General features: G+C 57.3%; 1 protein-coding gene across 1 annotated transcript in view; it reads right to left on the reverse strand.

The window, feature by feature from the left end:
* The window catches only part of PTPRN2 (protein tyrosine phosphatase receptor type N2), a 944635-nt gene that overhangs the window by 496149 nt on the left and 420656 nt on the right, over window positions 1–27830 (reverse strand). Inside the window, exon 11 of the mRNA XM_081285260.1 lies at window positions 16831–16910. Coding sequence (XP_081141386.1) covers window positions 16831–16910 — 80 coding nt within the window. The remainder of the gene's footprint in view (window positions 1–16830; window positions 16911–27830) is intronic.

Below are 27830 nucleotides of genomic sequence, written 5' to 3' on the forward strand. Positions count from 1 at the left end.
AGCAGCCTGCTGAGCCTGCCGAGGAGGGAAATCTGCTGGGAACTGACCCTGGCTGCAGGGCACAGGCACTGCCCCCTGTCCCCGGGGTCCTGCCTCTGGAGGAGGCACTGGGCTGCCTCACTGTGTTTCTTCCCCTGGGGGCTTCCCAGGAGCCCCCTCCGAGTCAGGGTGACTGCACTTCTGTTTCTCTGCTGAGAGGGTGAGAGGGTGCGTATGGACAAAGAAGAAGATAGCTCAGGGGTGGTTCAGAAACAGAGCACAAAGGGCCCAGGTGAGTCCCTGAGGCGACTGCTGCCCCACGGGGCTCCCATCTTCAAGTACAGCTACCCCTGAGCCCCCACGAGGCTGGTGCCTCCAGTGTGCCTGAATCCTGCAGCCAGCCCAGTATCCCCCGGTTCCGTCTCCGATCCAACAGCACCTTAGGTCCAAGCCGTGAAGAGGAAAGACCCCAGGGGGGAGGAGAAAGTCAGTGACACCCGCTGACCACCCCTCAACAGCAGCTGCAGAACAGCCACACACGGGCCCACGTCCATGTTTGCCCACGGTCAACAGTGCGCCAGACCAGGATCCCCACCGCCCTGACGCAGAAACAGAAAGAGGAGCTTGTCCAAGCCCCAGGGCTGGCTGTGGTTCACTCACGGCAGCCAGGAGCAAAGAGAGAGGAAGGGTCCTTCCCCTGACTCCCCTTCGAAGACACACCCCAGGGACCTAACTTCCTCCCACTAGACCCCCACTCCCGACAGCAGCCTGGGCTGGTGAGCCAGCCCTCGTCACCACCTCGTCATGCACTCCCTGATCTCCCGCCCATGTCCCTGGCCCCAGTGGCAGAACGGACCACTTCGCTTTTCCATGTGAGGAGCCAACACAAGGGCTTCCTGCCTGAGTCACAGACGACCACACCCCTAGGCACCAAGCCAGGAACTGTGCCTGACACCTCATACGGCATCGCAGGACCTCTACCCCAGGGTCCCCTCCAGCCAGTCCCCACACTTGCCACGGCCACCATCCCTAACCGTGTCACTGTCCGCATCCATGCCACCAGGCCCACCCCCATCTATGTTGCCACCTCATTCACATCACTGTGCCCACCCGCTTCTCTGTCCCCCTCCGTGTGGACATGCCCCTCTGCACTGCCCCACTCCACCTCACACCTTCTGTGGTGCCTTCTACCCATCTTCCTAGAAGCTCCTGCCACTCTGTAGCTAAGCCAAGACGCTTTTGAAAGCACCTGTAACAGTGAAACTGCTCTCAGACCCCGCGCTCTCCCCCAATGTCTTTCAATGGCACCCCGTTCCTACGGGGTCAAGGTAACAACTCTGACTTGCCTTTGAAGTGCTTCCTCCTGGAGACATCTCCACTAAGCCAGGATGCTGGGGGGGGGGCTCCCCATCTCTGGCATAGCACCGAGCCCCTCATCTCCAGGAAGAGCTCCACGACATTAGAGCTGCAACCTGCCAGCAGCACAGAACTCTGCACGAGCACTCAGTACATACTGTGGAGGGAGGGAGGGAGGGAGGTGAGGAAGAAAGGAAGGAGAAGAGGTGAGTTAGGAGGGTGAGACTCTTGAGCCCACCTCTGCCACCTGCGGTGAACTCCAAGGATGCCGGCAGCAGTGGCCTTGTGCTCACATATATGGGGCCTCTCCCCCAGCACAGGTGCCCACCCCCACACAGATTGGCTAGTCTAACATCAAGTGTCCACCTGCATCGAACTGACTCCTTGTCATCCCACTGTCTTCCCCTCTCATTAGGAGCAACTGCAGACCTCCCTCTGCTGGGCTGGCCTTGGCTTCTGCAAGCTGTCAGCTACGTCTTCAGATACATCCAGAGTCCAGCCGTCTCCACATGGCCACTGTCCCCAGCCCTCATCTCACACCAAGACTGCTGCAGAGCCATCTCCCTGATTCTGTTCTTGCGCCCCCTGCCCCACACCTACTTACTACCATCTGCCTTCGACATCGTGGGCAATGGGGCCTTCCCAAGAGACAGCTGTGCCATCCAGTGACTTCTCACCTCGTGCAAGGTAAAGGAAAGGTCCTGAGCTCAGATGAGCATCTGGCTTGGTGATTTACTTGGAGGATGCTTGGAGAGGTTAGGCGAGAGGAGAGAGGAGGCCACATGGGCACCACTGGGCAGGTTTCATCAAGGGAAGCAGGACACCCACACAAGGATCCTGGGAGACACACAGAGCGCTCAGAGGCACCCCAGAGGGCAGAGGCCTGGTGCCTGCTGCCTTCTCATCTGTCCTCTGCCAAGGGAGGCCCCAAGAGAATTGGCCCAGAGGGAGGCCTCAGGCAGGGTCAGTGTCCAAGTGAGCAGAAATGGTAGCTATAGGCCCAAGACCAAGGCAGGAAGGCAGCCACAGAGCATCTGCACACAGTGGGGCTCTGAAGGTCACCCCAGCACAGCCCTCTGGGTGCCCCAGAAGTGCCAGGCCCTGGGCACAGAGCTTCTGCTCCTGTTGCCTCTGCTAGGTTGCCGGAGGCGTTTTGTGCAGGTCCAACAGCAAGAGCCCCTCCGCAGCTTCCCAGGGCACCAGAGAACAGTCCATGGTGAGGTCAGCTGATGCTTCTGACAGGTCCTTTTGTCAAAAGGCCTCAAGCTCATTGTGTGGAAACCCGTGAGAGGGGCTGGGGTTGTAGTCGGTGGCACGTGTGAGACACTGGGCTTGATCCTCAGCACCACATAAAAATAAATAAAGCCATCGGGTCCATATGCAACTTTAAAAAATGAAGATATTTTAACAAAATAAAAAAGAAAACCTTTTTTATGAGAATTGTGTAAGCATCTTACACAACTCTTGTGTGTGTTTCTTCAGAAGCAGGCTTTACAGGAAAGAGTCTTGGCTGTACTCCTAGAGGTACTGTCTGCACCATCCCCAGGGGCCTGCCCATGGTGTCTGCAGGTCCAGTGAACAGCTGGCTGTGTCCAGGTGTGGTGCCGAGCAAGCAAGGGAGCCCCAGGGCACATGGGTCCCCTTGCTGCCCACGGGACACACAGTTCCTAGTACCTGCTGACCACCATTTCTGCCTTGCCCTGATGCTGGTCAGGAGGGCACACACAGATGGCCCTGTGGGGACGGGTGAGATCAACACCCGTCATCACTCACACCAAGTTGTGTGGAAGCCTCTGCCACCTTGTGTTCTCCAGCAGGGCAGGTTAGTGCAGAGATTGCCGGGGTGTGTGGAGAGGAGGAAGGGTGCAGCTCCCTACCTGCCCGAACCCTGCACACAACCCTCCCTGCTGCTCATGGAGGCCCCCTGCTGGGTGCCACCTCTGCTCCCTGCAAAGACTTCTCTGGTCAAAGAAGCCAAAGGCCCTGCCAGATGGGCGCTGTTCTCAGTGAGGGCTGAGGCTAGTCACCCAGGGAGGAGGGAGGGTCCCTCTATCTGGAAGGAGGGTCCCTTGGGAGGAGGGATCATGTGACTGCCTGCTTCTCCACGAGTATCTGGGGCCATGCCTCCACCTTGTGGAGGTCTCGTCCACCTGGGTCTTGAGCACCCTCCTCACAGACTTCCTGCCCAGCAGGGAGGCATCTGCGCACCCAGGCTGGTGGGTCTCCAGCTCACTGCTCCAGGGTCCTTTCGCCCGGGAGGACCAGACCTTCCTAGGCCCTGCAAACAAGCCCCCCTGCCTTTCCTCAGCCCCCAGCAGAGAGGCGTGGGTCTAGAAGCCAAACTGCAGCACAGGGACAGCTGGGGGAGGCTGTGCCCTGAGCACTCACCTGGCAGGCTCCCATGAGCCCCCAGTCATCTTCTGCAGGTGGTGAGGCCATGCTCTTGACTCTGGGTCCGGAGGCCGTTTTGGACCTGCTTCTGATTGCTCTCAGGCTGCCCTGGCACTGGTGGGTGTCCAGACTGGAGGTGTCCCTGAGCATTCGCGAAGCCCTTGGACAGATGCTCAGCTCTCCCACTCCAGTAGCCTGGGGATACTGGGAGGGAAGTGTTAGGTCCTCCTTAAAGCAGCGCCCCATCTGCACGCTGCTCGGGTGGGGTGCAACACGGCATGGGAGGTTTGAAGAAGCACACGGCACTCTTCCAAGGAAGAGGAGAGGAGAGACGCACTCCCAGGCTCTCCGTGTCCCGTCAGGAAGAGATCAGGTGGCCTCCTCAACAGGGAAGAGCACTGGCATCACAGAGCGCCTGGGTTAGTTCTCCCTGTGATGGTGGACGGTGGACGGTGTCCACATCCAACAGCAGGAACTGCACCTGCTCCCCAGGGCACAGCTACAGCTGGCCCCCAAGCCAACTGAGGGTCCAGACAGGAAGGGACCGTGTTCTCCACCTCTACACTGTCTTTCCTCATCACCGAGGAAGCAGGAAGCATGCCTGAAAGCAGAGCCTCCAGCCAACACCCCTCGCAGGAGTCCATTCTACAAGCCACTGCACTGGGGCTCCTACTGCCCGGACCACAGGACACCAGAACCTTCTTTAAGGATGTTAGTGGTATGAAAGGCCTCTTTCCTATACGTTTAAACTTATAAGCTACCAATTAGTTAAAGAAAGAAAGTCAACACATTTGTTCCCAGGAGTGCTCAACACAGGACAGACAGGGCTGGACCATGGTTCTTCTCTGTCTGCGCCCCTCCCCACAGCACCCCCAGGTAGGTGTCTCCATGTGGCAGGCTCTGGGAGCCCTGAACCTCCTTCCTTCAGAGACCCCCTGTCAGTTCACAGGGCCTGGCTTCCCCCTCTGCCTCTGGCCTTTCCCCAGGGACATCTCCTTAGTCCCGACTCACCACGGTCACACTTTCAAGTGCTGAGTGGGTGCTCATGCAGCCAGCAGCAAAATAAAACAGGGCTGTCTCTCCAGGGAGGCAGCAAATGTGTGCCCTCCCGGGCTTCCCTGACTCCAGGCCACTAAGTTCTGTAGATCTCAAAGCTCAGCCCAGAGCTGGAGGACCTGTGTGAGGCCCAGTGAGGACCACGGGGTACGGCTCAGCACCTGGCTGCTCCGGTCTGAGTGGACGTCCCTCTGATTCTCTAACTTGGTTTCATGGAAGAAACTACAGATCCTTGTGGAGTTGTGCTGTGATTAATTCTTTAACGGGCATATCATTCCCCTGTAAGTGAACACAGTTTTTCTTAGCAAGTAGGCTTTGGGGGGCACTTTCAAAGCCGCCTCCTTTGTTTCGAAAACACAATTGTTGGGGCTGGGGATGTGGCTCAAGTGGTAGAATGTTTGCCTGGCATGTGCAGGGCGCTGGGTTTGATCCTCAGCACCAATAAAAGTAAAATAAAGATGTTGTGTCCACTGAAAACTAAAAACTAAATATTAAAAAATTCTCTCTCTCTCTCAAAAAAAAAAAAAAAGAAAGAAAGAAAGAAAAGGAAAGGAAACACAATTGTCTTGCCACATGCATGACCCTCCAGCCCCTGGATCATGGTGGAAGTACAGTGGATGCACAGCCTCAGGCCTGTGAGCCTGGCCTGAGCAGAAAGCTGCTAGTGGAGCTGAGAATGGACACTGGGCGTGCCGGCCACACGGAGCCAGAGGAGAGCGTGCTGCTGCCCGGGGGTGATGCTGCAGCAAAGGCTCTTTCCTCCTCACCTAGGCCCCTCTTGTGGGCACAGAGGGCAGTCCCCTGGAGGCCACCATGGTCATGCAGCCTCCCTAGGCTGCAGTGAACCTGGGTCCTGCTCAGTTGGTGCTGAAGGCAGAATTCCCCTTGTTGTAAAGGTCACTTTGATCACTGGCAAGGCTGGCTCCTGAACATCCCTGGCACGTCGGGCTCCACACCTGGACCCTGGAAGGCACCTCCTCACTTCCAGCCTCCTGAGACCCACACTAGTCTACGAAGCTCTGGTCAGGCTGCCATCCCTTGGAGCCTCCCCTGAGCTCCCAGACACCACTGTCCTGAAGGGCACATCACATCAGAGAAATAGAAACCTATGATGAGAAAAGGACACCTGACTTGCAGACCGAGGCTCACTTCCTGGTCTTGGGGCCACACATGGCTAAGATGGCGCCTGGCGATCAGCCAGAAGGCGTTACCATGGGTTGTGATGAAAAATCAGACCGCATCTAGGATAGGCTCAGGACCCTTCCGCCCTCGTGGGCAGCTCCGTCTCCCTCACTGCCTGTAGGGTGGGTGTACACGTGAACTCTCCCCACCCTGCTGACCTTTATCCTGATTGGCTCCTGAGCCTCCTATCAGCTGTGTGTGCTTCCTCCCTAAACGAGCTCCAGCCTTGACTGGTCTCCCTGACGCGTCTGATTGTCCTCCAGCGAGAGAGGGCTGGGGGCGGGTGGTCAGACGGCCCTCTCCTTTCTTGGCTCGTCCTGGCTGGGGCGTGTTCTCCCTATCTCTCCTGCAGGTCGAGAGGGAAGGAGGACTAAAAACCCCGACATCTGGTGCCCGAACAGGGACTTGAAGAAGTCGGTTCACCAAAGTGAAAGTATCAGGGAGCCAAGCCAAGCGAGTTCCGAGGTCAGGGTCTCCCTGAAGAGATGGGGCAATTTCACACTAAGCATGATGCTCCGCTCTTAAAGCACTGAGATTCATGCTCAAAAGCCGAGGTTTAGAGATCTTGGATGCCCAGGCCGAAAAGGTCTGGGAAACCTTGACACGCACTGCGCCCTGGTTGGTGGCTGCCAATCTTTTTGATTGGGACATCTGGGACCGCGCAGAACAACTGGTGAGGAAGAGGGAGATTAACCTGGGAGAGGATCCCCCTCTGGGGGTCTACCTGACCTTATTTGCCCTCAAAGCCTGTTTCTCCCCTGGCCCCTCAGAAGGAACATCTAGAGGTGGCAAAGACCCTTTTAGAACACCTACTTCTACCTCAAAGGGCGACCCAGCTTGGGAAACCTTGTTGAGGAGCAACTTGGGTCACGGCGAGTCAGTCCTCTCGCTACCTAGGAGGAGAAAGCTTAAAGCCTCACTCTGACAATGGCCTCCTAGACCTTTGTGATCCTTGGCCTGGTCCTCTGAGTTCCACACGAAGTGCTCCTGACCCGGAACACATGGTAGACAGTCGGGATGGGGAGCGGCCTCCGCCATATTGTCACCCCTCCCCCCACGGAAATTCTCCGCCATCTTGTGCAAACCCGGAAAAGCCAGTTAAGCCACCATCTTATAAGACCAGCAATGACTTATCCCCATCATGTATGGCTTTCCTGGTAAATGCTAACCCTGGGGGCAAGAGACTGGCCTATGGTATCCCTGGGAGGCCCAAGATTTGAAAGAACTCAAAAAGGCCATCTCCGAGGATGGACCTAATTTGCCCTGGGCCGGAACCATCCTCCAGGGTCTGGCCCACCCACAGTGCACCACCCAAGACTGGAAACACTTAACCAAGGCCGTGCTTCCTGGTCCCCTGTACCTGAAGTGGTGTGCCTTTTTTAATGAGGAGTGCCATGCTCAGGCTGAGAGGAATCAGGCTGTGAACCCCCTGGTTCCTGTAACTTATGGGATGCTGTCGGGGTCCAGTGATCAATTTTCCCCAGACCTTCAGCAGGCTGCTATCCCTGCCCCCTGCCAGGAGCAGGAACGGGCTTTGGGGCTGGGGCATGGAAGAAGTTGGAGGAAGGCCCCGCAGAGCCCCCCGTAGCAGGAATAACTCAGAGGGCTACTGAGGATCTTCCCACCTTCATCGAGAGGGAGGAAAAGAGCCTCCATAGGAAATTCCCTCCAGGGCCCCTTCGGGACCAGTTGTCAAGATGCTGGTCTGGGAGGAGATGACCACAGACCACAAACCAGCCTGTGTGGGGATGAAGGACAGATCTATGGGGAGGTGGATAGTGGCCACTAAGGATGTCGGTACTCAGGCCCACCCATCACAGTCGTTGGTCGCGGCCTTGCAGGCCCAAACGGCTTCGCTCGCTGAGGCCCTTACTATTGCCCTCGCCTCTTCCAGTGGCCCCAGGAAAGGGGTTTGTTATGGGTGTGGTCATCAGGGCCACTGCAAGAGAGAGTGCCCTACAGGCTGAATAAGACCTGGTGCCCCTCAGGGACGTCCCTCAGGCCTGGCTAAAGGGCAAACTCTGCCTAAGAGGCCTTGCCCCCGTGTAGAAAGGGATTCCATTGGCGGAGGAATTGTAAGTCCAAATTTGATATTGAGGGGAAGCCTTTAAACTGATAATGGGGCACCCCCCAGCCCCATCATCCAAAGGAGGTGCCCCGCCTAGTGACCCGCCTAGGGCCCTCTGGACAGTCCCAATAATCCCAGGAATTAGGCCAAAAATGGATATCTTCATAGTAGGGAAAAAGTTCTGCTGCTTGATTGATACTGGAGCGGATCGGACAGTATTAAGGAAAGAGGAGGTTCCCCCACAATGGAAGCTGATTCCCGGACCTCAGTTATTGGGGGTGGGGGGTGATAGAAGGTCTGAAGAAACCAAGGACTGGCTTACTTGGAAGGATGTAGACGGGAGTCAGGGAGAGGTAGCCCTCTGGTGGCGTCTGGCCTGACAGCCAATCTGCTGGGACAGGGTATTTTGGGGGAAGCTGAGGTGTTCATCACCACAGATCACAAAGGGACGGATGACGGTATCCTAGAGGAAGAGGAGTACAGGCAACAGTTTGGCCTATCAGGTCCCCTTAGCAATCACCCGGGGGGATCCACTTTTAGAGATATCGAGGCGGAACACTTCTGGACCCTGTGTGAGGCCTCACCCCCAAATCCTAGAGGCCACTGTTCCCACCATCCCGCCATTCAGCTTCCCCTAGATAAACTACAAAAGTTAAAACAGATAATATCAGAACAACTGGCCCCAGGGCATATTAGTCCCTCTCTGAGCCCTTGGAATAGTCCTGTGTTTGTCATACAAAAGGCCACAGGGAAATGGAGAATGGTACAGGACCAGGGTAGCCTCGCAAGGGGGTACCGACGGGAAGATTAATGAGCAGATGATTCCCGTTGGTACCCCCTTGCGAGGCTACCCTGGATCCCCTGCATCCCTCGGGATTTGACTCTCATTGTGACTGATATCAAGGATTGCTTCTTTTCTATTCCCTTGATCCCCAGGACTGTGAGAAGTTTGCTGTCTCCGTTTCCTCTGTTAACTTCCAGGGGCCAGACCAAAGACATGAGTGGGTGGGTCACCCCAGGGCGTGGCCAACAGTCCAGCTTCTGTCAGCATTGTTTCACAAGGCCTGCAAGCCCTTCAGAGGCCCTCGGACATAATTCTGTATGTTTACATGGACGACATCATTACTGGGGCGGCGGATGCCGAAGCGTTAGGCTCCACCTATAAGGAACCCCAGGCTCTCTTACAGAAGGGAGGGTTACGTATATCTAATGACAAGGTCCAGACCTTACCCCCTTTTAAAATTCTAAGGGCCAAACTCAGGTTGGACTCTGTCTGTCCCCTTAAGCCTCAATTACTTTTCCAGTCGTCCTGTACCTTGGTGTAATTCCAAAAACTGTTGAGTGAACTCAACTGGTTAAGGCCTTGGCTTTACCTGCCTACAGAAGACCTGCTTCCGCTTTTCGACTCTAAGAGATAAAGTCCCCACAGATGTCACCACAATGACTCCATCGCATCTATTGATATTCCAAAAGGTTCAGTTGGCCTTAGATGCGGCACAATTGGCTCGCTGTAGGCCCCAATGCCCCCTCTGTCTTTGGATCCTCCCCGGCTCGGATACATGCGTCTATGGGAGGGGCCCCTAGGGTCTCTTCCCAACCTGACCAGTTGGCAGACCTGGTTTCCCTGAGACATTATGGGTGGGATCCTGATGTGCTAGTAGTCCCCTACCGGTTGTCGGACTTTGAGTGGGTCAGAAGAAACCATGTTGGGCATCCAATGCCTTGGAGGGTTTCATGGGAAAGGTGGATTGTCATTATGGTACTTCGAGATGGGTGACATCATTCTTGAGGTGACAATGGACGCCCCCAGACTTTTTCCCACCAGACCCCTCACTAAGGCGGTAAATGTCTTTACTGATGGGGGAAAGGCAGGATCTGCCACCGTGGTGTATGAAGGGGAAAGTACCACTATTTTGAGCTGTTACGGGATCTGCACAATTTCAGGAACTGTATGCAGTTGCCCTGGCCTTGACCCATCTCCATGAATGGATGAAGTTGTTTCCTGACAGCCTCTATGCAGTCAACTAGTCACCAACTCTAGTGTTAGCATATATTAAGTTGGACAAAAACCCAATTACTCCTCTAATGACTCAAGTTGAGCCCATTTTTCTGCAGCGTCTCAGGGGACACCAGGAGTTACCAGGAATCTTGACACGGGGAACCAAATGGCTGATCGATTGGCTACCAATGGGACTACCATAGCTACTGCTCAGTCTCAGCAGAACCTTCAGATGGCTCAAGGACCTCATGGACTGACTCTCTTAAACTGGAGAGGGTTACAGCAGATTCCCCGATTCCCATAAAAGATTTAAAAAGACCATAAGGACATGTACATCATGTATGCGTTTTCACAGGTCCCACCTCTTCAATCCCCGGGGTCAACCCCAGGGCCTCAGACCTAATGTCGTCTGGCAAACTGATGTGGCCCACTATGCACCTTTTGGAAAATTAAAATATTTATCGATGTCTGTAGATACCTATTCACATGCTTGTTGGGCAGCTGTTCAGTCGGGCAAAAAAGCTCGACACGCTGAAAGCCATTTCCTACACTGTTTTGCCATTTGGGATTACCCCTACAGGTTAAGACAGACAATGGGCCCTGCTTTGTGAGCAAATCATTACAAGAATTCTTCCAAACTTGGAATATTACACACACCACTGGAACACCATACAACCCAAAGGTCAAGCTATAACTGAGAGGCATAATAAGACCTTAAAGGACCAACTAATAAAACAAAAAGGGGGAGCAACCCCATGACCAACTAAGGACAGCCATGCTTACAATGAATATCTTAAATTTTTCCAAAGACCAACCTCTAACTGCTTTCCAGAGACACTGGTCTAATCAGACACCTTATTTGAAGGTATAGGTCCAATGGAGGGACCCCCTTACTGGATCGTGGCGTGCTTCTGATCCCCTCATTAGTGCAGGGAGGGGATTTGGGTGTGTATTCCCGATTGGGGAGCCAAGTCCAATTTGGGTACCCGCTAGAGATCTAAAATACTGTTCACCAGATCAAAAATGATTACCCAAGAGCACCCCCTCTTGAGGTATGATTCTTTATTTTCTCATTTGTAATGAAAAGAGCATTCTGGACGCTTTGCCTGGTTGTGGCCGGATTCCTCATTGTCTCCCTCGTGGCATTCATGTTTGTTGGGGGAGACGCGCTTTGGGGAGGCACGCTTTGATGCCGTAAGTGGTGGTAAGCCAATTTGTTGGTCCTTATATGCCCTCCCTGGGAAAGAATGGACCATTAGAGGCTACTGCCATTCCCGTTTGGTGGAATATAACCTCACCTCTTCCTAGTGGATGCCCTATGCTCCCATCCCACTCAGAAGTCCTTTTGCCCTTGGTGACCATGCCTAACGTCACCTGTCTCACTAGAAATGGCACTCAAGATGTGGGGACATTGAATCCCCTCTGGTGTGGAGGCAATAGGTTTTTTGACGGATCAGTAGGTGGTATGCTCTGTCCTCCTAAGGGTACTGCCTTCCTCTGTGGGGATATGGCGGACGGTGCCCTACGGGTAATTGGAGTGGGATCTGCACTGTGCTCCTCCTCCTCCTCCTGACACTGGGGTCCTCCCTATGACCAGTCCCTGCCCATACCTGCTGGTGATTATTCCCTTTCCAGGCCCTGAAGAGCCATTCATGCTGTTCCTTTGCTGTTGGGCCTGGGGGTGGCCACGGGGATGGGTACTGGACCTGCTGGCCTTGGTACTTCTTCACAGACGTACAATAAGCTTTCTCAGCAGGTGATAGGTGACACGCACCCTGTTGCAGCCCTATCTTGGACCTGCTATCTCAACTCGACTCCTTGGCTGTGGTAGTCCTCCAAAACCGTCGTGGGCTGCACCTGCTTACCGCCAGAGAGGGAGGACTCTGCCTGTTCCCACAGGAGGAGTGCTGCTTCTATGCCAGTCGCTCTGGTATTGTTCGAGATAAGATTAAAAGGTTACAAGGACCTTGAAAACCTTCGGAATGAGCTGCCATCAAGCTTTCTGTGGACTGGGCTAAACGGGTGGCTCCCTTACCTTCTCCCCTCGGTAGGCCCCTGGGTTATTATAATTCTTGTAATTATACTAGGACCTTGTGTAATCAACAGTCTCCTCCAATTTCTTAAGGATCGAGCCAAAGCTGTTCAATTGATGGTGGTCCTGCAGCGATAGGCCGTCTTACGAGATACTGACTGGGAACCCTGTGAGGTTGGCCGTGGCCCCTACCAGGATGTGCAGGTGTAAGTCAGAGGCAAGAGGGTCTTCTTCATAGGCCTAAGTCACCTCCCTCCTTGAGGTTCCAACTGCCTGAAGAGCCAGAGTGGTAGTCAGTGACGGGTAAGATCCCCAGAGGGGGACAACCTAAGACAGGCACCCTCTCGAGTAAGGCAGACACCCACCAATAAAACAAAAAGGAGGAGATGTAGGGCACGTCACATCAGAGAAATAGAAACCTATGATGAGAAAAGGACACCTAACTTGCAGACCGAGGCTCACTTCCTGGTCTTGGGGCCGCACATGGCTAAGATGGCGCCTGGCGATCAGCCAGAAGGCGTTACCATGGGTTGTGACGAAAAATCAGACCGCCTCTAGGATAGGCTCAGGACCCTTCCGCCCTCGTGGGCAGCTCCATCTCCCTCACTGCCTGTAGGGTGGGTGTCCACGTGAGCTCTCCCCACCCTGCTGACCTTTATCCTGATTGGCTCCTGGGCCTCCTATCAGCTGTGTGTGCTTCCTCCCTAAACGAGCTCCAGCCTTGACTGGTCTCCCTGACATATCTGATTGTCCTCCAGCAAGGGAGGGCTGGGGGCAGGTGGTCAGACGGCCCTCTCCTTTCTTGGCTCGTCCTGGCTGGGGCGTGTTCTCCCCATCTCTCCTGCAGGTTGGGAGGGAAGGAGGACTAAACCCCCACACTGCCCACCCTTGTCCAACTCTGCCTGAGCCCTAGTGGCTGTCCTGCCCCTCCAGGATGGGGTTTCTGGAGGCAAGGCCAAGTTCGTGTAGCCTTAGGGCTGGCTGACTGCTGTGTCCAGGGAAAGTCCTGAGGGGGTCGGAGTTGGGAAGCACCAGGCTCACTGGGGTCAACAGCTGTGCACAAGTGTGCAGTGCAGAAGGGCCTGCTGTACAGAGGGCGTCCACACCAAGCCCGCAGGTCAGCAGAGAGCACTCCATGGAACAGAGACTTGACGGGTCCCAACCGGGTCCGCAGGTCAGCCCTCACACGGGGTTCGAGAGCAGGCGCCTCTCTCCATTGGTGACACAGTACACACCACAAACAGGAAGAGAAGTCCACACTGGGAGACTGCTGAGCCACCATCCAGCTTCATGGAGGTGCTTGGCAGGAAGAAGTAGGAGATGGAAGTTGCCCCTGGGGTAAGAAGAGCTTTGTGAAGAAGATGTCTGCTACCTGACATGACAGGGTGTCTGCAAACACAGGTCACAGAGCTTCCTCCGACGAGCAGTTGGACTGCAATGAGAACAGAGGGAAGGACAGACCCTGGGCACAGGCAGCTCGGGCTGCTCAGAAAATGAGTCAGAATCACCACAGAGAGGCCCAGTGCCAAACACAGCCTCTTCAGCGCAGAAGGGCAACGCCCACAGAGACCAGACATTGCTCTGGAGGAGACGGAGCAGGGCTGGAAGGCGGTTGTTGGCAGCAAGTCACAGGAACCCACAGGTAACCCCGGGGCCTGCAGGACAGGAGGGATGCACGGGGGACCACCAGGTCGCCGTGGGGCCACCAAAGCAAACACTTGTCCTAAAAGATGGTTGACTACATTTTCTTTAAAGAAATTATGAGTTATTGATGAGAAGTAAGCTATTTGAGAATAAACTCCCAGTAAGTTGAGTAAGAAAAGGCGCTTTTGTCTGGCCAGTGGTGAAGCCAGATTTAAAGTTAGGCAGTCAGTGTAGTTAGGTAAATCGGGTCTAATATCAGTGAAATCTAAAATGGAGGCCATGCTGAGAATGATTCCTGAAACACAGGACAACTCATGGAATGTTAATGAAGTCCCGGAAAGGCCCTAGGCCAAAGTCCACCCCAAAGAAATGTTTATGGAACCCAGGAAACAGCCCCCAACAGATTTGGAGATAGCCCATCCCAAGAAGTGATAATGAAGTCCTTCCTGCCCAGACTACTTGTTTGGCCCACCAGTGTCCCACCCCTCGGGCCTGCCCACCTACATTCCTTCACCAAAACTGTAAAAAGGGGAGACAACCGCACTTCCACGGTTTCCACCTCTTGGTCCCCTTCTTCCTCCGGGAGAAGTCTTTTCTGCTGTCCTTTAATAAACTTCTAATTTCTACTCTGACCTGGCCTCGGCGTGCTTCTCTGGTGTTATTCTTCAACATCGGGGAAGCCAGGACTCACCGGTCAACAGCGGTAACAGTGGGACTGAATGACTGGCCACAGGAGCACAAGTGACCACTAGCCTTCCACGTGCATTCTGCAGCCCAGAAGCTCCCCCTCAAAGTCCTGCTTATTTTCACATCCTTGCTTCCTTATGTTCATACCCAAGTTTGTTTATCAGGCAGAATTCCAGGAGGAATGGCGAAGGCCACTGCACTTACCAAGCATAGATGACACATGGTGTCTGTACTAATGCGCCTGTTCATTAAGTTCTCCATCAGTTTGTGTACAGTTAGCTAAACAAATGCCCTTTAAATTCTACCACCAGGGCTAGAGTCTCTCTTCATTAATAACAAAAGACATCCAGGTCATCTTGCCGTTAAGCCCCTCGGGGACCAAGCACAGTCCCTGGATCTTCAGAAGGATGCACCAAGTTTGACCACAGCCGAGGCCATCTGTCCAGAGCAGGCCCACCCCAGCAGACAGCAGGCAGCCTGCAATGCAGGGAGGGACTCCACCTCCCCTAGGAAATCCCAGGGGACTCCCCTGGAGCCCAGACTCCTCCCCGTCGCCTTCCACGTGGGACTGCCACTTAGTGAGCTGGCACCCACATTTCCTGAGCAGAGGCCAGGCGCCCCCCACCTCCACCCCACGGGCATCTGAACCTCAAGACGACCATGTCCTCAAGGCCTCAGGTCATTTTTTAAAGCGCTTTCCTCGTCGAGCTTCAAGCGCATTCTCAGTATTCAAAATAGGAATGAGCTCATTTTAAAATCCTGCAAGTCTGTTGACATTTTGCATGGACACCAGAAGTAAGACACATTACGGTTGTCACAGTCACAACTCAGGGCCAACGTACGGAGCGAGTTAGCAAATGTGAGCACTTGGAGGCTGTCGACTGAAGATGCTCTTGGAATGACCAAGAAACCGGACTTCAAATAATCAACTTCCTTGTCCTGAGAGAGCAAGGAGAGAACAAAGGGCCACTGTCTGCACACATATTGTCACGGCTGTGAGGAGTGAAGAGGCACTGCATTCCAGCCTGTCCGCCATGACGTCGCCCGTCCTGCAGATCCAGGTTCAGACTGGATGGACTGCAGCTGAGGGACAGAGTCCTGAGGACAGGCTGCCCTCCGTGTGCCAAGACCCACACATGCTTAGGCATCACACGTGTGATCCAGAAGCTCTCAAGGGGAGGAGGGTCCTGGAGCCCCTGGGTCCAAGCTTTAGAGCTGAAGTCTCTTCACTTCCAGGTGGCAGAGTGTCTAGAAAGACATCTCCTGGCCCCCTTCCACTGCACCAGGCGAAGCTCCTCAGCTGTAGTGAGGGGCTTTGCCCTGCCAGGAGGGCCCAGCTCCAGATGCCGCACAACACAGATAGGTGTGCAGCAGGCGGGAGCCAGCTCTCACAGTCCTCAAACCTGCCACATGTTTGCAGTCCGGGGCCACGGAGCACATGACCCTTCTGATCAAAGCTCCCTGGGGCCTCCCAGATCGTCCCTGTCCGCATGGAGAGTTACTAAAGGCACAAAGACATCCTGTGAGCCAACCAACAGCCACAGAGCAGAAGAGACCAGCAGTTTCCTCCCTTGGGCAGGGCAGAGCAGCTCCACATGCCTTGCCAGCCACAGCTGGACAGGACAGCCCGCAGCCAGGTCTGGGTTGGAAGGCCCAGGCTCTGAGCAGGCACCACTTTCACTGCATTTCACATTGAGCAGTCTCATAAAGCAGCCCAGGCACTGAGGGACACCTGGGGCACACAGGTCCGCTCTGCCTGGGACAGGGCAGCAGCCTGGCCTCTAGAGGGTGCACGTTCCACCTCCAGACGCCCTAGAACTCCCGCACTCTCCCCTCCAGAGAGACCCCGGGCATCCGCTATGAGAACCGGCCCAGCTGAGGAAAGGACTTGGGACACCACAAAGTCCATGAACCCTACCCGCACCATCCCTCCAGGTGCTGGCAGAGAAGTACCCCATTCTCCCCCAACAACAAACACCAGTCCCACGGCCAAGGCCACCCAAGGGAAAGAGGTCTCAGAAATGCCCAGAAACGTGACAAGAGCCTGCCCAGTTGCCACCTGTGTTCACTCAACCTCCAGAGCCCAGCCCAGGCCAGAGCCCAGGAGACCCAGAGCCAGTCTGCAGCTGGCACAGCACAGAAAGCTCATGCCGAGTCCTGTCTCTGCTCACACGGGGCTGCGGTGCACACCGACCCTCACGTTTCCAGGTCTCTCAAATGTCACACCGAGGTCTCTCTCTCCTGCCAGAAGCCAAGTCCACGCATCCTGAAGCCTGAGCAATGAGGCTCAGGTGGCACTAGTCCTGGATCCGCCCTGACCCTGTTAGCCTCAGACTCTGTGGCACAAGCCCGTTCACTGCTGCTCTGCGCCGCCTGCCCTCTCCACCTCAATTGGAGTGGGTGCGTGCACACACCCGAGTGTGCGAATAGTCTTACCTGTGGCCTTCACGACATCTGCAGTTGTCACATTCTGGACATTGGCGCTCACTTTGAAAGTCACTGCTGGTCCCAGGACGCTGGAAGAAAGCATTTAAGAAAGCAGGCATTACTGGTCCACAGTGCTCGTTGGCAGCCACCCAGAACCCCCGACGTGCTGAGAACAGCCTCCAGCCGTGTGCTTCTAATGCCTGCTGCCACCGAGTTCTCCTTGGTGCTGAGACTGTTTCCAATCCCGGTCATCTCCCGATGAAGCCCATGCTGCCTGGAATGTGCTCTTACCACAAAACAGGCGTCCACCCAAAGGCCCACTCCCTAGGGAACCTCACCTTACTCTAAGCTCTGTTCTCCTCTAGGGGAGTGCAGACCCGTGCTCCTAGCCAGCTTGCTCAGGGTGCAAGCCCTCGGCAGGCAGAAGCTCTCCCTGGGTGAGGCAGGTGATGACTACCCCGAAGTCACTGCTGGACTCCACAGGGATGTCTTACTGAGCTCAGTCAGATCTGCCCTGACGAGTGCCTTCCCTGAGGAGCAGGTCTGCCTCCACCCTTCTGGGCGCTTATGCCAGAAATATCCAGGGCTCCAGGTGCTGCAAGACTCCTGGAGACACCTTCAGGTCTCCCTCTCTTGGTCCCCACTGCTGCCTTCTACCTCAAGCCCAAACCCCCGAAAGGCAGAGCTGAGTAACCCCAGTGTCCAACTTTCCTGCCTGCAGGATCCGGGAGCCTCCCTGGAAGGTACACATACGCTGACGCTCACCAGCCTGTCTCCTTGTTTCCTGCGTCGGCTCCAGGGCCCTCCCTGTCCACAGGCCAGAGCCTGTGTTCCCATTCGACAGCTTTCCAGCCAGTGACCTCCGCCTAGCTCGGAGAGCTGCCCTGTGTCCCGTTCGTTCCCACATTGCTCAGTTCTAACCTCCCTCCCTCCCTCAGGGAGTGCCCCGAAGGAGTGGATTCTCCCTTCTCCCAAAACCTTCCAGCAAGTAAAGTGAGTGCCAGAAATTCAGAACTTAAACCGAACATGAGTGAGTGATTCTAGAGTGTTCTCCACTTCCCTGGTGGACAACCGGCTTGTCTACAGCTGTGCAGTGGTTCCTGCCAGGGCCACACGGCAGCTGACGACACACTGGTCACCGACTGACTCAAGACACTTAAGCAGAGTGACTTCTCTTACCAGGAGGAAGTGCTGGTCACCACGAGAACCTCCCACACCCCAAAAGGTTTCTAGGCACAACTAAAGGGCCTCCTGAGGACAGGAGTGACATTTCTCAGACCTATGTGCTCCAAAGGATGACAGAGTTATCTGACAGCGTTTAAGACTCCCTTGATGGAGACTCCTGACTTCAGAGGGAAAAGAAGACGCAGGAAAAGCCCCTTGATCAGAGCCATGGGAAGTGGGGGCAAGGCTGACCTCTCCCCACGGAGCTCACTGTCCACCTGAGGAAGAAAGCCCGAGGTCAGGGTGGGACCATGAGGAGGTGAGGGCAAGGCTGACCTCTCCCCACGGAGCTCACTGTCCACCTGAGGAAGAAAGCCCGAGGTCAGGGTGGGACCATGAGGAGGTGAGGGCAAGGCTGACCTCTCCCCACGGAGCTCACTGTCCACCTGAGGAAGAAAGCCCGAGGTCAGGGTGGGACCATGAGGAGGTGAGGGCTACGCTGACCACGGAGCTCACTGTCCACCTGAGGAAGAAAGCCCGAGGTCAGGGTGGGACCATGAGGAGGTGAGGGCAAGGCTGACCTCTCCCCACGGAGCTCACTGTCCACCTGAGGAAGAAAGCCCGAGGTCAGGGTGGGACCATGAGGAGGTGAGGGCTACGCTGACCTCTTCACATGGACATCATGTGTGGACTCAACCCGTTTCAGGAGCGCTCTGTATTTGGACTGATCAGCACCTTCCTGTTCATTCATGTCTCTGACATGCTGAGCACAGGTAGGTAGACAATGCCCACCAGAACTAGCCAAGAAGTCATGGAACCCATCTGGATTAATCCATGATGCCCAGCAAGGTGCCTGGGCTACAGCACCTCATGGCATGATCCTCCCCACCCCACTGCTGCTGCGTGCTGTTGGTGATGCCTGCGGAGTTCTTCTCTGGCATGTTTGTTTTTAGGGGTTCTGGTAAGCCTGCCAGCCCTGCCTCCGTGTTCTCAGCAGTAAATCACTCACGGGGCTGGCTCTGGTTTTCCTAATGAGAGTCCTGTGTGCAGTCACTCACGTGGGAACACTGTGCTGAGTGCCACCCTGCTGACCAGCATGCAGCACAGCAGCACAAGGACAAGGCTGGAGGGCACTGAGGTCCCACCAATTCAGCGCTGCCCATTTCCTGCCCTCAGTCAGCTGTCCTGTCACGAGGCTCCGACACGTCCTGCCCACCCCAGCACCAGGCCCTGGGCCCTATAACAGTGTGCATTGCCCCTTCAGGCCTCCTGGACCAAGGAATCCACATACCCGCCTCCCAGCAAGATGGCAGGACCCAGGTACTGCAGAACTCTGTGGGTCCACAGCCAGGCAGTGTGGATTCCAAATCAGTAAAGATACATGTGGAAACATCTTCCAGAGTGCAAGAAGGGAATCTCACTTGACCTCGGTGGCAAGGACTGGGCCAAAGCCAGCAAAGTCACTAGGAGCCCAGAACCCTCACTCAGAGCTCAGAAGCACGTTTACTCTCCCTCATTTCTTTTCATGATCCCTGGACCTACTTTTAGGTCTATTTGTCTTCATTTTTAATAAACTCATGTGCTTCTGATTGCAGGGTTGTTTGCAAATAGTTGGGATGGGTCAGGACAAGTAGTTTCCAGAGCCTTAAACAGGTGGCCAGGGGCCCTGACCTGACGATGACCACAGGAAAGCACAGGCTGACCCTGAGGGGAGACTGTCTCCCATCAGAAATGTCAGGCCGGGCATTTGCTCCACACAGTCCCAGGAGCCAAGGCTCACAGGCTGACCAGGATGGATGCCCTGAATGCCTTGCTCCTCCCTGCTGCTAGATTTACTGCCTGTCAAGGAAGGAAGACAGGAGGGTGGCGGGAGACGTCTCCTTTACCCATCTGCAAGCACAGTCCTTGCAGGCAGAGGAACTGCCCTTCGCGGGTGTCAGTGCTACTGCTGAGGTCCTGCTACCCCCTTAGCGCTGTTACCCCCTTTAGCGCTGCCTCAGCCACGAGCTCCTCTCTTCTCTCTTCACAGGCATCTGCAGCACACTGCAGATGGCCCCCTCTGGGAGCACAGACAGGCTCCAGGTCAGTGGCTGTGGGGAGCTCTCTCCATTACAGCCCATGCCAGCCACCCAGGACCACTGTAGAGGGAGCCCACAGAGCACAACCAGGAGGGCCCATGTGGCTCTGCATGTGAGCCTGCCCAGCCACCCAGGACCACGGTAGAGAAAGCCCACAGAGCAGAACAAGGAGGGCCCCTGTGGCTCTGCATGTGAGCCTGCCCACCCAGGACCACTGTAGAGAAAGCCCACAGAGCAGAACAAGGAGGGCCCCTGTGGCTCTGCATGTGAGCCTGCCCACCCAGGACCACTGTAGAGGGAGCCCACAGAGCAGAACAAGGAGGGCCCCTGTGGCTCTGCATGTGAGCCTGCCCACCCAGGACCACGGTAGAGAAAGCCTACAGAGCAGAACAAGGAGGGCCCCTGTGGCTCTGCATGTGAGCCTGCCCAGCCACCCAGGACCACGGTAGAGAAAGCCCACAGAGCAGAACAAGGAGGGCCCCTGTGGCTCTGCATGTGAGTCTGCCCACCCAGGACCACTGTAGAGGGAGCCCACAGAGCAGAACAAGGAGGGCCCCTGTGGCTCTGCATGCGAGCCTGCCCACCCAGGACCACTGTAGAGAAAGCCCACAGAGCAGAACAAGGAGGGCCCCTGTGGCTCTGCATGTGAGTCTGCCCACCCAGGACCACTGTAGAGAAAGCCCACAGAGCAGAACAAGGAGGGCCCCTGTGGCTCTGCATGTGAGCCTGCCCACCCAGGACCACTGTAGAGAAAGCCCACAGAGCAGAACAAGGAGGGCCCCTGTGGCTCTGCATGTGAGTCTGCCCACCCAGGACCACTGTAGAGAAAGCCCACAGAGCAGAACAAGGAGGGCCCCTGTGGCTCTGCATGTGAGCCTGCCCACCCAGGACCACTGTAGAGAAAGCCCACAGAGCAGAACAAGGAGGGCCCCTGTGGCTCTGCATGCGAGCCTGCCCACCCAGGACCACGGTAGAGAAAGCCCACAGAGCAGAACCAGGAGGGCCCCTGTGGCTCTGCATGCGAGCCTGCCCACCCAGGACCACTGTAGAGGGAGCCCACAGAGCAGAACAAGGAGGGCCCCTGTGGCTCTGCATGTGAGCCTGCCCACCCAGGACCACGGTAGAGAAAGCCCACAGAGCAGAACAAGGAGGGCCCCTGTGGCTCTGCATGTGAGCCTGCCCACCCAGGACCACTGTAGAGAAAGCCCACAGAGCAGAACCAGGAGGGCCCCTGTGGCTCTGCATGCGAGCCTGCCCACCCAGGACCACTGTAGAGGGAGCCCACAGAGCAGAACAAGGAGGGCCCCTGTGGCTCTGTATGTGAGCCTGCCCACCCAGGACCACTGTAGAGAAAGCCCACAGAGCAGAACAAGGAGGGCCCCTGTGGTTCTGCATGTGAGCCTGCCCACCCAGGACCACTGTAGAGGGAGCCCACAGAGCAGAACAAGGAGGGCCCCTGTGGCTCTGCATGTGAGCCTGCCCACCCAGGACCACTGTAGAGAAAGCCCACAGAGCAGAACAAGGAGGGCCCCTGTGGCTCTGCATGTGAGCCTGCCCACCCAGGACCACTGTAGAGAAAGCCCACAGAGCAGAACCAGGAGGGCCCCTGTGGCTCTGCATGCGAGCCTGCCCACCCAGGACCACTGTAGAGGGAGCCCACAGAGCAGAACAAGGAGGGCCCCTGTGGCTCTGCATGTGAGCCTGCCCACCCAGGACCACTGTAGAGAAAGCCCACAGAGCAGAACAAGGAGGGCCCCTGTGGCTCTGCATGTGAGCCTGCCCACCCAGGACCACTGTAGAGAAAGCCCACAGAGCAGAACAAGGAGGGCCCCTGTGGCTCTGCATGTGAGCCTGCCCACCCAGGACCACGGTAGAGAAAGCCCACAGAGCAGAACAAGGAGGGCCCCTGTGGCTCTGCATGTGAGTCTGCCCACCCAGGACCACTGTAGAGGGAGCCCACAGAGCAGAACAAGGAGGGCCCCTGTGGCTCTGCATGTGAGCCTGCCCACCCAGGACCACTGTAGAGAAAGCCCACAGAGCAGAACAAGGAGGGCCCCTGTGGCTCTGCATGTGAGTCTGCCCACCCAGGACCACTGTAGAGAAAGCCCACAGAGCAGAACAAGGAGGGCCCCTGTGGCTCTGCATGTGAGCCTGCCCACCCAGGACCACGGTAGAGAAAGCCCACAGAGCAGAACCAGGAGGGCCCCTGTGGCTCTGCATGCGAGCCTGCCCACCCAGGACCACTGTAGAGGGAGCCCACAGAGCAGAACAAGGAGGGCCCCTGTGGCTCTGCATGTGAGCCTGCCCACCCAGGACCACGGTAGAGAAAGCCCACAGAGCAGAACAAGGAGGGCCCCTGTGGCTCTGCATGTGAGCCTGCCCACCCAGGACCACGGTAGAGAAAGCCCACAGAGCAGAACAAGGAGGGCCCCTGTGGCTCTGCATGTGAGTCTGCCCACCCAGGACCACTGTAGAGGGAGCCCACAGAGCAGAACAAGGAGGGCCCCTGTGGCTCTGCATGCGAGCCTGCCCACCCAGGACCACTGTAGAGAAAGCCCACAGAGCAGAACAAGGAGGGCCCCTGTGGCTCTGCATGTGAGTCTGCCCACCCAGGACCACTGTAGAGAAAGCCCACAGAGCAGAACAAGGAGGGCCCCTGTGGCTCTGCATGTGAGCCTGCCCACCCAGGACCACTGTAGAGAAAGCCCACAGAGCAGAACAAGGAGGGCCCCTGTGGCTCTGCATGTGAGTCTGCCCACCCAGGACCACTGTAGAGAAAGCCCACAGAGCAGAACAAGGAGGGCCCCTGTGGCTCTGCATGTGAGCCTGCCCACCCAGGACCACTGTAGAGAAAGCCCACAGAGCAGAACAAGGAGGGCCCCTGTGGCTCTGCATGCGAGCCTGCCCACCCAGGACCACGGTAGAGAAAGCCCACAGAGCAGAACCAGGAGGGCCCCTGTGGCTCTGCATGCGAGCCTGCCCACCCAGGACCACTGTAGAGGGAGCCCACAGAGCAGAACAAGGAGGGCCCCTGTGGCTCTGCATGTGAGCCTGCCCACCCAGGACCACGGTAGAGAAAGCCCACAGAGCAGAACAAGGAGGGCCCCTGTGGCTCTGCATGTGAGCCTGCCCACCCAGGACCACTGTAGAGAAAGCCCACAGAGCAGAACAAGGAGGGCCCCTGTGGCTCTGCATGTGAGCCTGCCCACCCAGGACCACTGTAGAGAAAGCCCACAGAGCAGAACCAGGAGGGCCCCTGTGGCTCTGCATGCGAGCCTGCCCACCCAGGACCACTGTAGAGGGAGCCCACAGAGCAGAACAAGGAGGGCCCCTGTGGCTCTGCATGTGAGCCTGCCCACCCAGGACCACTGTAGAGAAAGCCCACAGAGCAGAACAAGGAGGGCCCCTGTGGTTCTGCATGTGAGCCTGCCCACCCAGGACCACTGTAGAGGGAGCCCACAGAGCAGAACAAGGAGGGCCCCTGTGGCTCTGCATGTGAGCCTGCCCACCCAGGACCACTGTAGAGAAAGCCCACAGAGCAGAACAAGGAGGGCCCCTGTGGCTCTGCATGTGAGCCTGCCCACCCAGGACCACTGTAGAGAAAGCCCACAGAGCAGAACCAGGAGGGCCCCTGTGGCTCTGCATGCGAGCCTGCCCACCCAGGACCACTGTAGAGGGAGCCCACAGAGCAGAACAAGGAGGGCCCCTGTGGCTCTGCATGTGAGCCTGCCCACCCAGGACCACTGTAGAGAAAGCCCACAGAGCAGAACAAGGAGGGCCCCTGTGGCTCTGCATGTGAGCCTGCCCACCCAGGACCACTGTAGAGAAAGCCCACAGAGCAGAACCAGGAGGGCCCCTGTGGCTCTGCATGCGAGCCTGCCCACCCAGGACCACTGTAGAGGGAGCCCACAGAGCAGAACAAGGAGGGCCCCTGTGGCTCTGCATGTGAGCCTGCCCACCCAGGACCACTGTAGAGAAAGCCCACAGAGCAGAACAAGGAGGGCCCCTGTGGCTCTGCATGTGAGCCTGCCCACCCAGGACCACTGTAGAGAAAGCCCACAGAGCAGAACAAGGAGGGCCCCTGTGGCTCTGCATGTGAGCCTGCCCACCCAGGACCACTGTAGAGGGAGCCCACAGAGCAGAACAAGGAGGGCCCCTGTGGCTCTGCATGTGAGCCTGCCCACCCAGGACCACTGTAGAGAAAGCCCACAGAGCAGAACAAGGAGGGCCCCTGTGGCTCTGCATGTGAGTCTGCCCACCCAGGACCACTGTAGAGAAAGCCCACAGAGCAGAACAAGGAGGGCCCCTGTGGCTCTGCATGTGAGCCTGCCCACCCAGGACCACTGTAGAGGGAGCCCACAGAGCAGAACAAGGAGGGCCCCTGTGGCTCTGCATGTGAGCCTGCCCACCCAGGACCACTGTAGAGAAAGCCCACAGAGCAGAACAAGGAGGGCCCCTGTGGCTCTGCATGTGAGCCTGCCCACCCAGGACCACTGTAGAGGGAGCCCACAGAGCAGAACAAGGAGGGCCCCTGTGGCTCTGCATGTGAGCCTGCCCACCCAGGACCACTGTAGAGAAAGCCCACAGAGCAGAACAAGGAGGGCCCCTGTGGCTCTGCATGCGAGCCTGCCCACCCAGGACCACTGTAGAGGGAGCCCACAGAGCAGAACAAGGAGGGCCCCTGTGGCTCTGCATGTGAGTCTGCCCACCCAGGACCACTGTAGAGAAAGCCCACAGAGCAGAACAAGGAGGGCCCCTGTGGCTCTGCATGTGAGCCTGCCCACCCAGGACCACTGTAGAGAAAGCCCACAGAGCAGAACAAGGAGGGCCCCTGTGGCTCTGCATGCGAGCCTGCCCACCCAGGACCACTGTAGAGAAAGACCACAGAGCAGAACAAGGAGGGCCCCTGTGGCTCTGCATGTGAGCCTGCCCACCCAGGACCACTGTAGAGAAAGCCCACAGAGCAGAACAAGGAGGGCCCCTGTGGCTCTGCATGCGAGCCTGCCCACCCAGGACCACTGTAGAGAAAGCCCACAGAGCAGAACAAGGAGGGCCCCTGTGGCTCTGCATGCGAGTCTGCCCACCCAGGACCACTGTAGAGAAAGCCCACAGAGCAGAACAAGGAGGGCCCCTGTGGCTCTGCATGTGAGCCTGCCCACCCAGGACCACTGTAGAGAAAGCCCACAGAGCAGAACAAGGAGGGCCCCTGTGGCTCTGCATGTGAGCCTGCCCACCCAGGACCACGGTAGAGAAAGCCCACAGAGCAGAACAAGGAGGGCCCCTGTGGCTCTGCATGTGAGCCTGCCCACCCAGGACCACTGTAGAGAAAGCCCACAGAGCAGAACAAGGAGGGCCCCTGTGGCTCTGCATGTGAGTCTGCCCACCCAGGACCACTGTAGAGGGAGCCCACAGAGCAGAACAAGGAGGGCCCCTGTGGCTCTGCATGCGAGCCTGCCCACCCAGGACCACTGTAGAGGGAGCCCACAGAGCAGAACAAGGAGGGCCCCTGTGGCTCTGCATGCGAGCCTGCCCACCCAGGACCACTGTAGAGGGAGCCCACAGAGCAGAACAAGGAGGGCCCCTGTGGCTCTGCATGTGAGCCTGCCCACCCAGGACCACTGTAGAGGGAGCCCACAGAGCAGAACAAGGAGGGCTCCTGTGGCTCTGCATGTGAGTCTGCCCACCCAGGACCACTGTAGAGGGAGCCCACAGAGCAGAACAAGGAGGGCCCCTGTGGCTCTGCATGTGAGCCTGCCCACCCAGGACCACTGTAGAGAAAGCCCACAGAGCAGAACAAGGAGGGCCCCTGTGGCTCTGCATGTGAGCCTGCCCACCCAGGACCACTGTAGAGGGAGCCCACAGAGCAGAACAAGGAGGGCCCCTGTGGCTCTGCATGTGAGCCTGCCCACCCAGGACCACGGTAGAGAAAGCCCACAGAGCAGAACAAGGAGGGCCCCTGTGGCTCTGCATGTGAGCCTGCCCACCCAGGACCACGGTAGAGAAAGCCCACAGAGCAGAACAAGGAGGGCCCCTGTGGCTCTGCATGTGAGTCTGCCCACCCAGGACCACTGTAGAGGGAGCCCACAGAGCAGAACAAGGAGGGCCCCTGTGGCTCTGCATGCGAGCCTGCCCACCCAGGACCACGGTAGAGAAAGCCCACAGAGCAGAACAAGGGGGGCCCCTGTGGCTCTGCATGTGAGCCTGCCCACCCAGGACCACTGTAGAGAAAGCCCACAGAGCAGAACAAGGAGGGCCCCTGTGGCTCTGCATGTGAGCCTGCCCACCCAGGACCACTGTAGAGAAAGCCCACAGAGCAGAACAAGGAGGGCCCCTGTGGCTCTGCATGCGAGCCTGCCCACCCAGGACCACTGTAGAGGGAGCCCACAGAGCAGAACAAGGAGGGCCCCTGTGGCTCTGCATGCGAGCCTGCCCACCCAGGACCACTGTAGAGGGAGCCCACAGAGCAGAACAAGGAGGGCCCCTGTGGCTCTGCATGCGAGCCTGCCCACCCAGGACCACGGTAGAGAAAGCCCACAGAGCAGAACAAGGAGGGCCCCTGTGGCTCTGCATGTGAGCCTGCCCACCCAGGACCACTGTAGAGAAAGCCCACAGAGCAGAACAAGGAGGGCCCCTGTGGCTCTGCATGTGAGCCTGCCCACCCAGGACCACTGTAGAGAAAGCCCACAGAGCAGAACAAGGAGGGCCCCTGTGGCTCTGCATGTGAGCCTGCCCACCCAGGACCACTGTAGAGAAAGCCCACAGAGCAGAACAAGGGGGGCCCCTGTGGCTCTGCATGTGAGCCTGCCCACCCAGGACCACTGTAGAGAAAGCCCACAGAGCAGAACAAGGAGGGCCCCTGTGGCTCTGCATGTGAGTCTGCCCACCCAGGACCACTGTAGAGGGAGCCCACAGAGCAGAACAAGGAGGGCTCCTGTGGCTCTGCATGTGAGCCTGCCCACCCAGGACCACTGTAGAGGGAGCCCACAGAGCAGAACAAGGAGGGCTCCTGTGGCTCTGCATGTGAGTCTGCCCACCCAGGACCACTGTAGAGGGAGCCCACAGAGCAGAACAAGGAGGGCCCCTGTGGCTCTGCATGTGAGCCTGCCCACCCAGGACCACTGTAGAGAAAGCCCACAGAGCAGAACAAGGAGGGCCCCTGTGGCTCTGCATGTGAGCCTGCCCACCCAGGACCACTGTAGAGGGAGCCCACAGAGCAGAACAAGGAGGGCCCCTGTGGCTCTGCATGTGAGCCTGCCCACCCAGGACCACGGTAGAGAAAGCCCACAGAGCAGAACAAGGAGGGCCCCTGTGGCTCTGCATGTGAGCCTGCCCACCCAGGACCACGGTAGAGAAAGCCCACAGAGCAGAACAAGGAGGGCCCCTGTGGCTCTGCATGTGAGTCTGCCCACCCAGGACCACTGTAGAGGGAGCCCACAGAGCAGAACAAGGAGGGCCCCTGTGGCTCTGCATGCGAGCCTGCCCACCCAGGACCACGGTAGAGAAAGCCCACAGAGCAGAACAAGGGGGGCCCCTGTGGCTCTGCATGTGAGCCTGCCCACCCAGGACCACTGTAGAGAAAGCCCACAGAGCAGAACAAGGAGGGCCCCTGTGGCTCTGCATGTGAGCCTGCCCACCCAGGACCACTGTAGAGAAAGCCCACAGAGCAGAACAAGGGGGGCCCCTGTGGCTCTGCATGTGAGCCTGCCCAGCCAGGACCACTGTAGAGAAAGCCCACAGAGCAGAACCAGGAGGGCCCCTGTGGCTCTG

This window comes from Spermophilus citellus (assembly GCF_964194105.1).
Source record: "Spermophilus citellus genome assembly, chromosome: 3".
Classification (NCBI taxonomy): domain Eukaryota; kingdom Metazoa; phylum Chordata; class Mammalia; order Rodentia; family Sciuridae; genus Spermophilus; species Spermophilus citellus.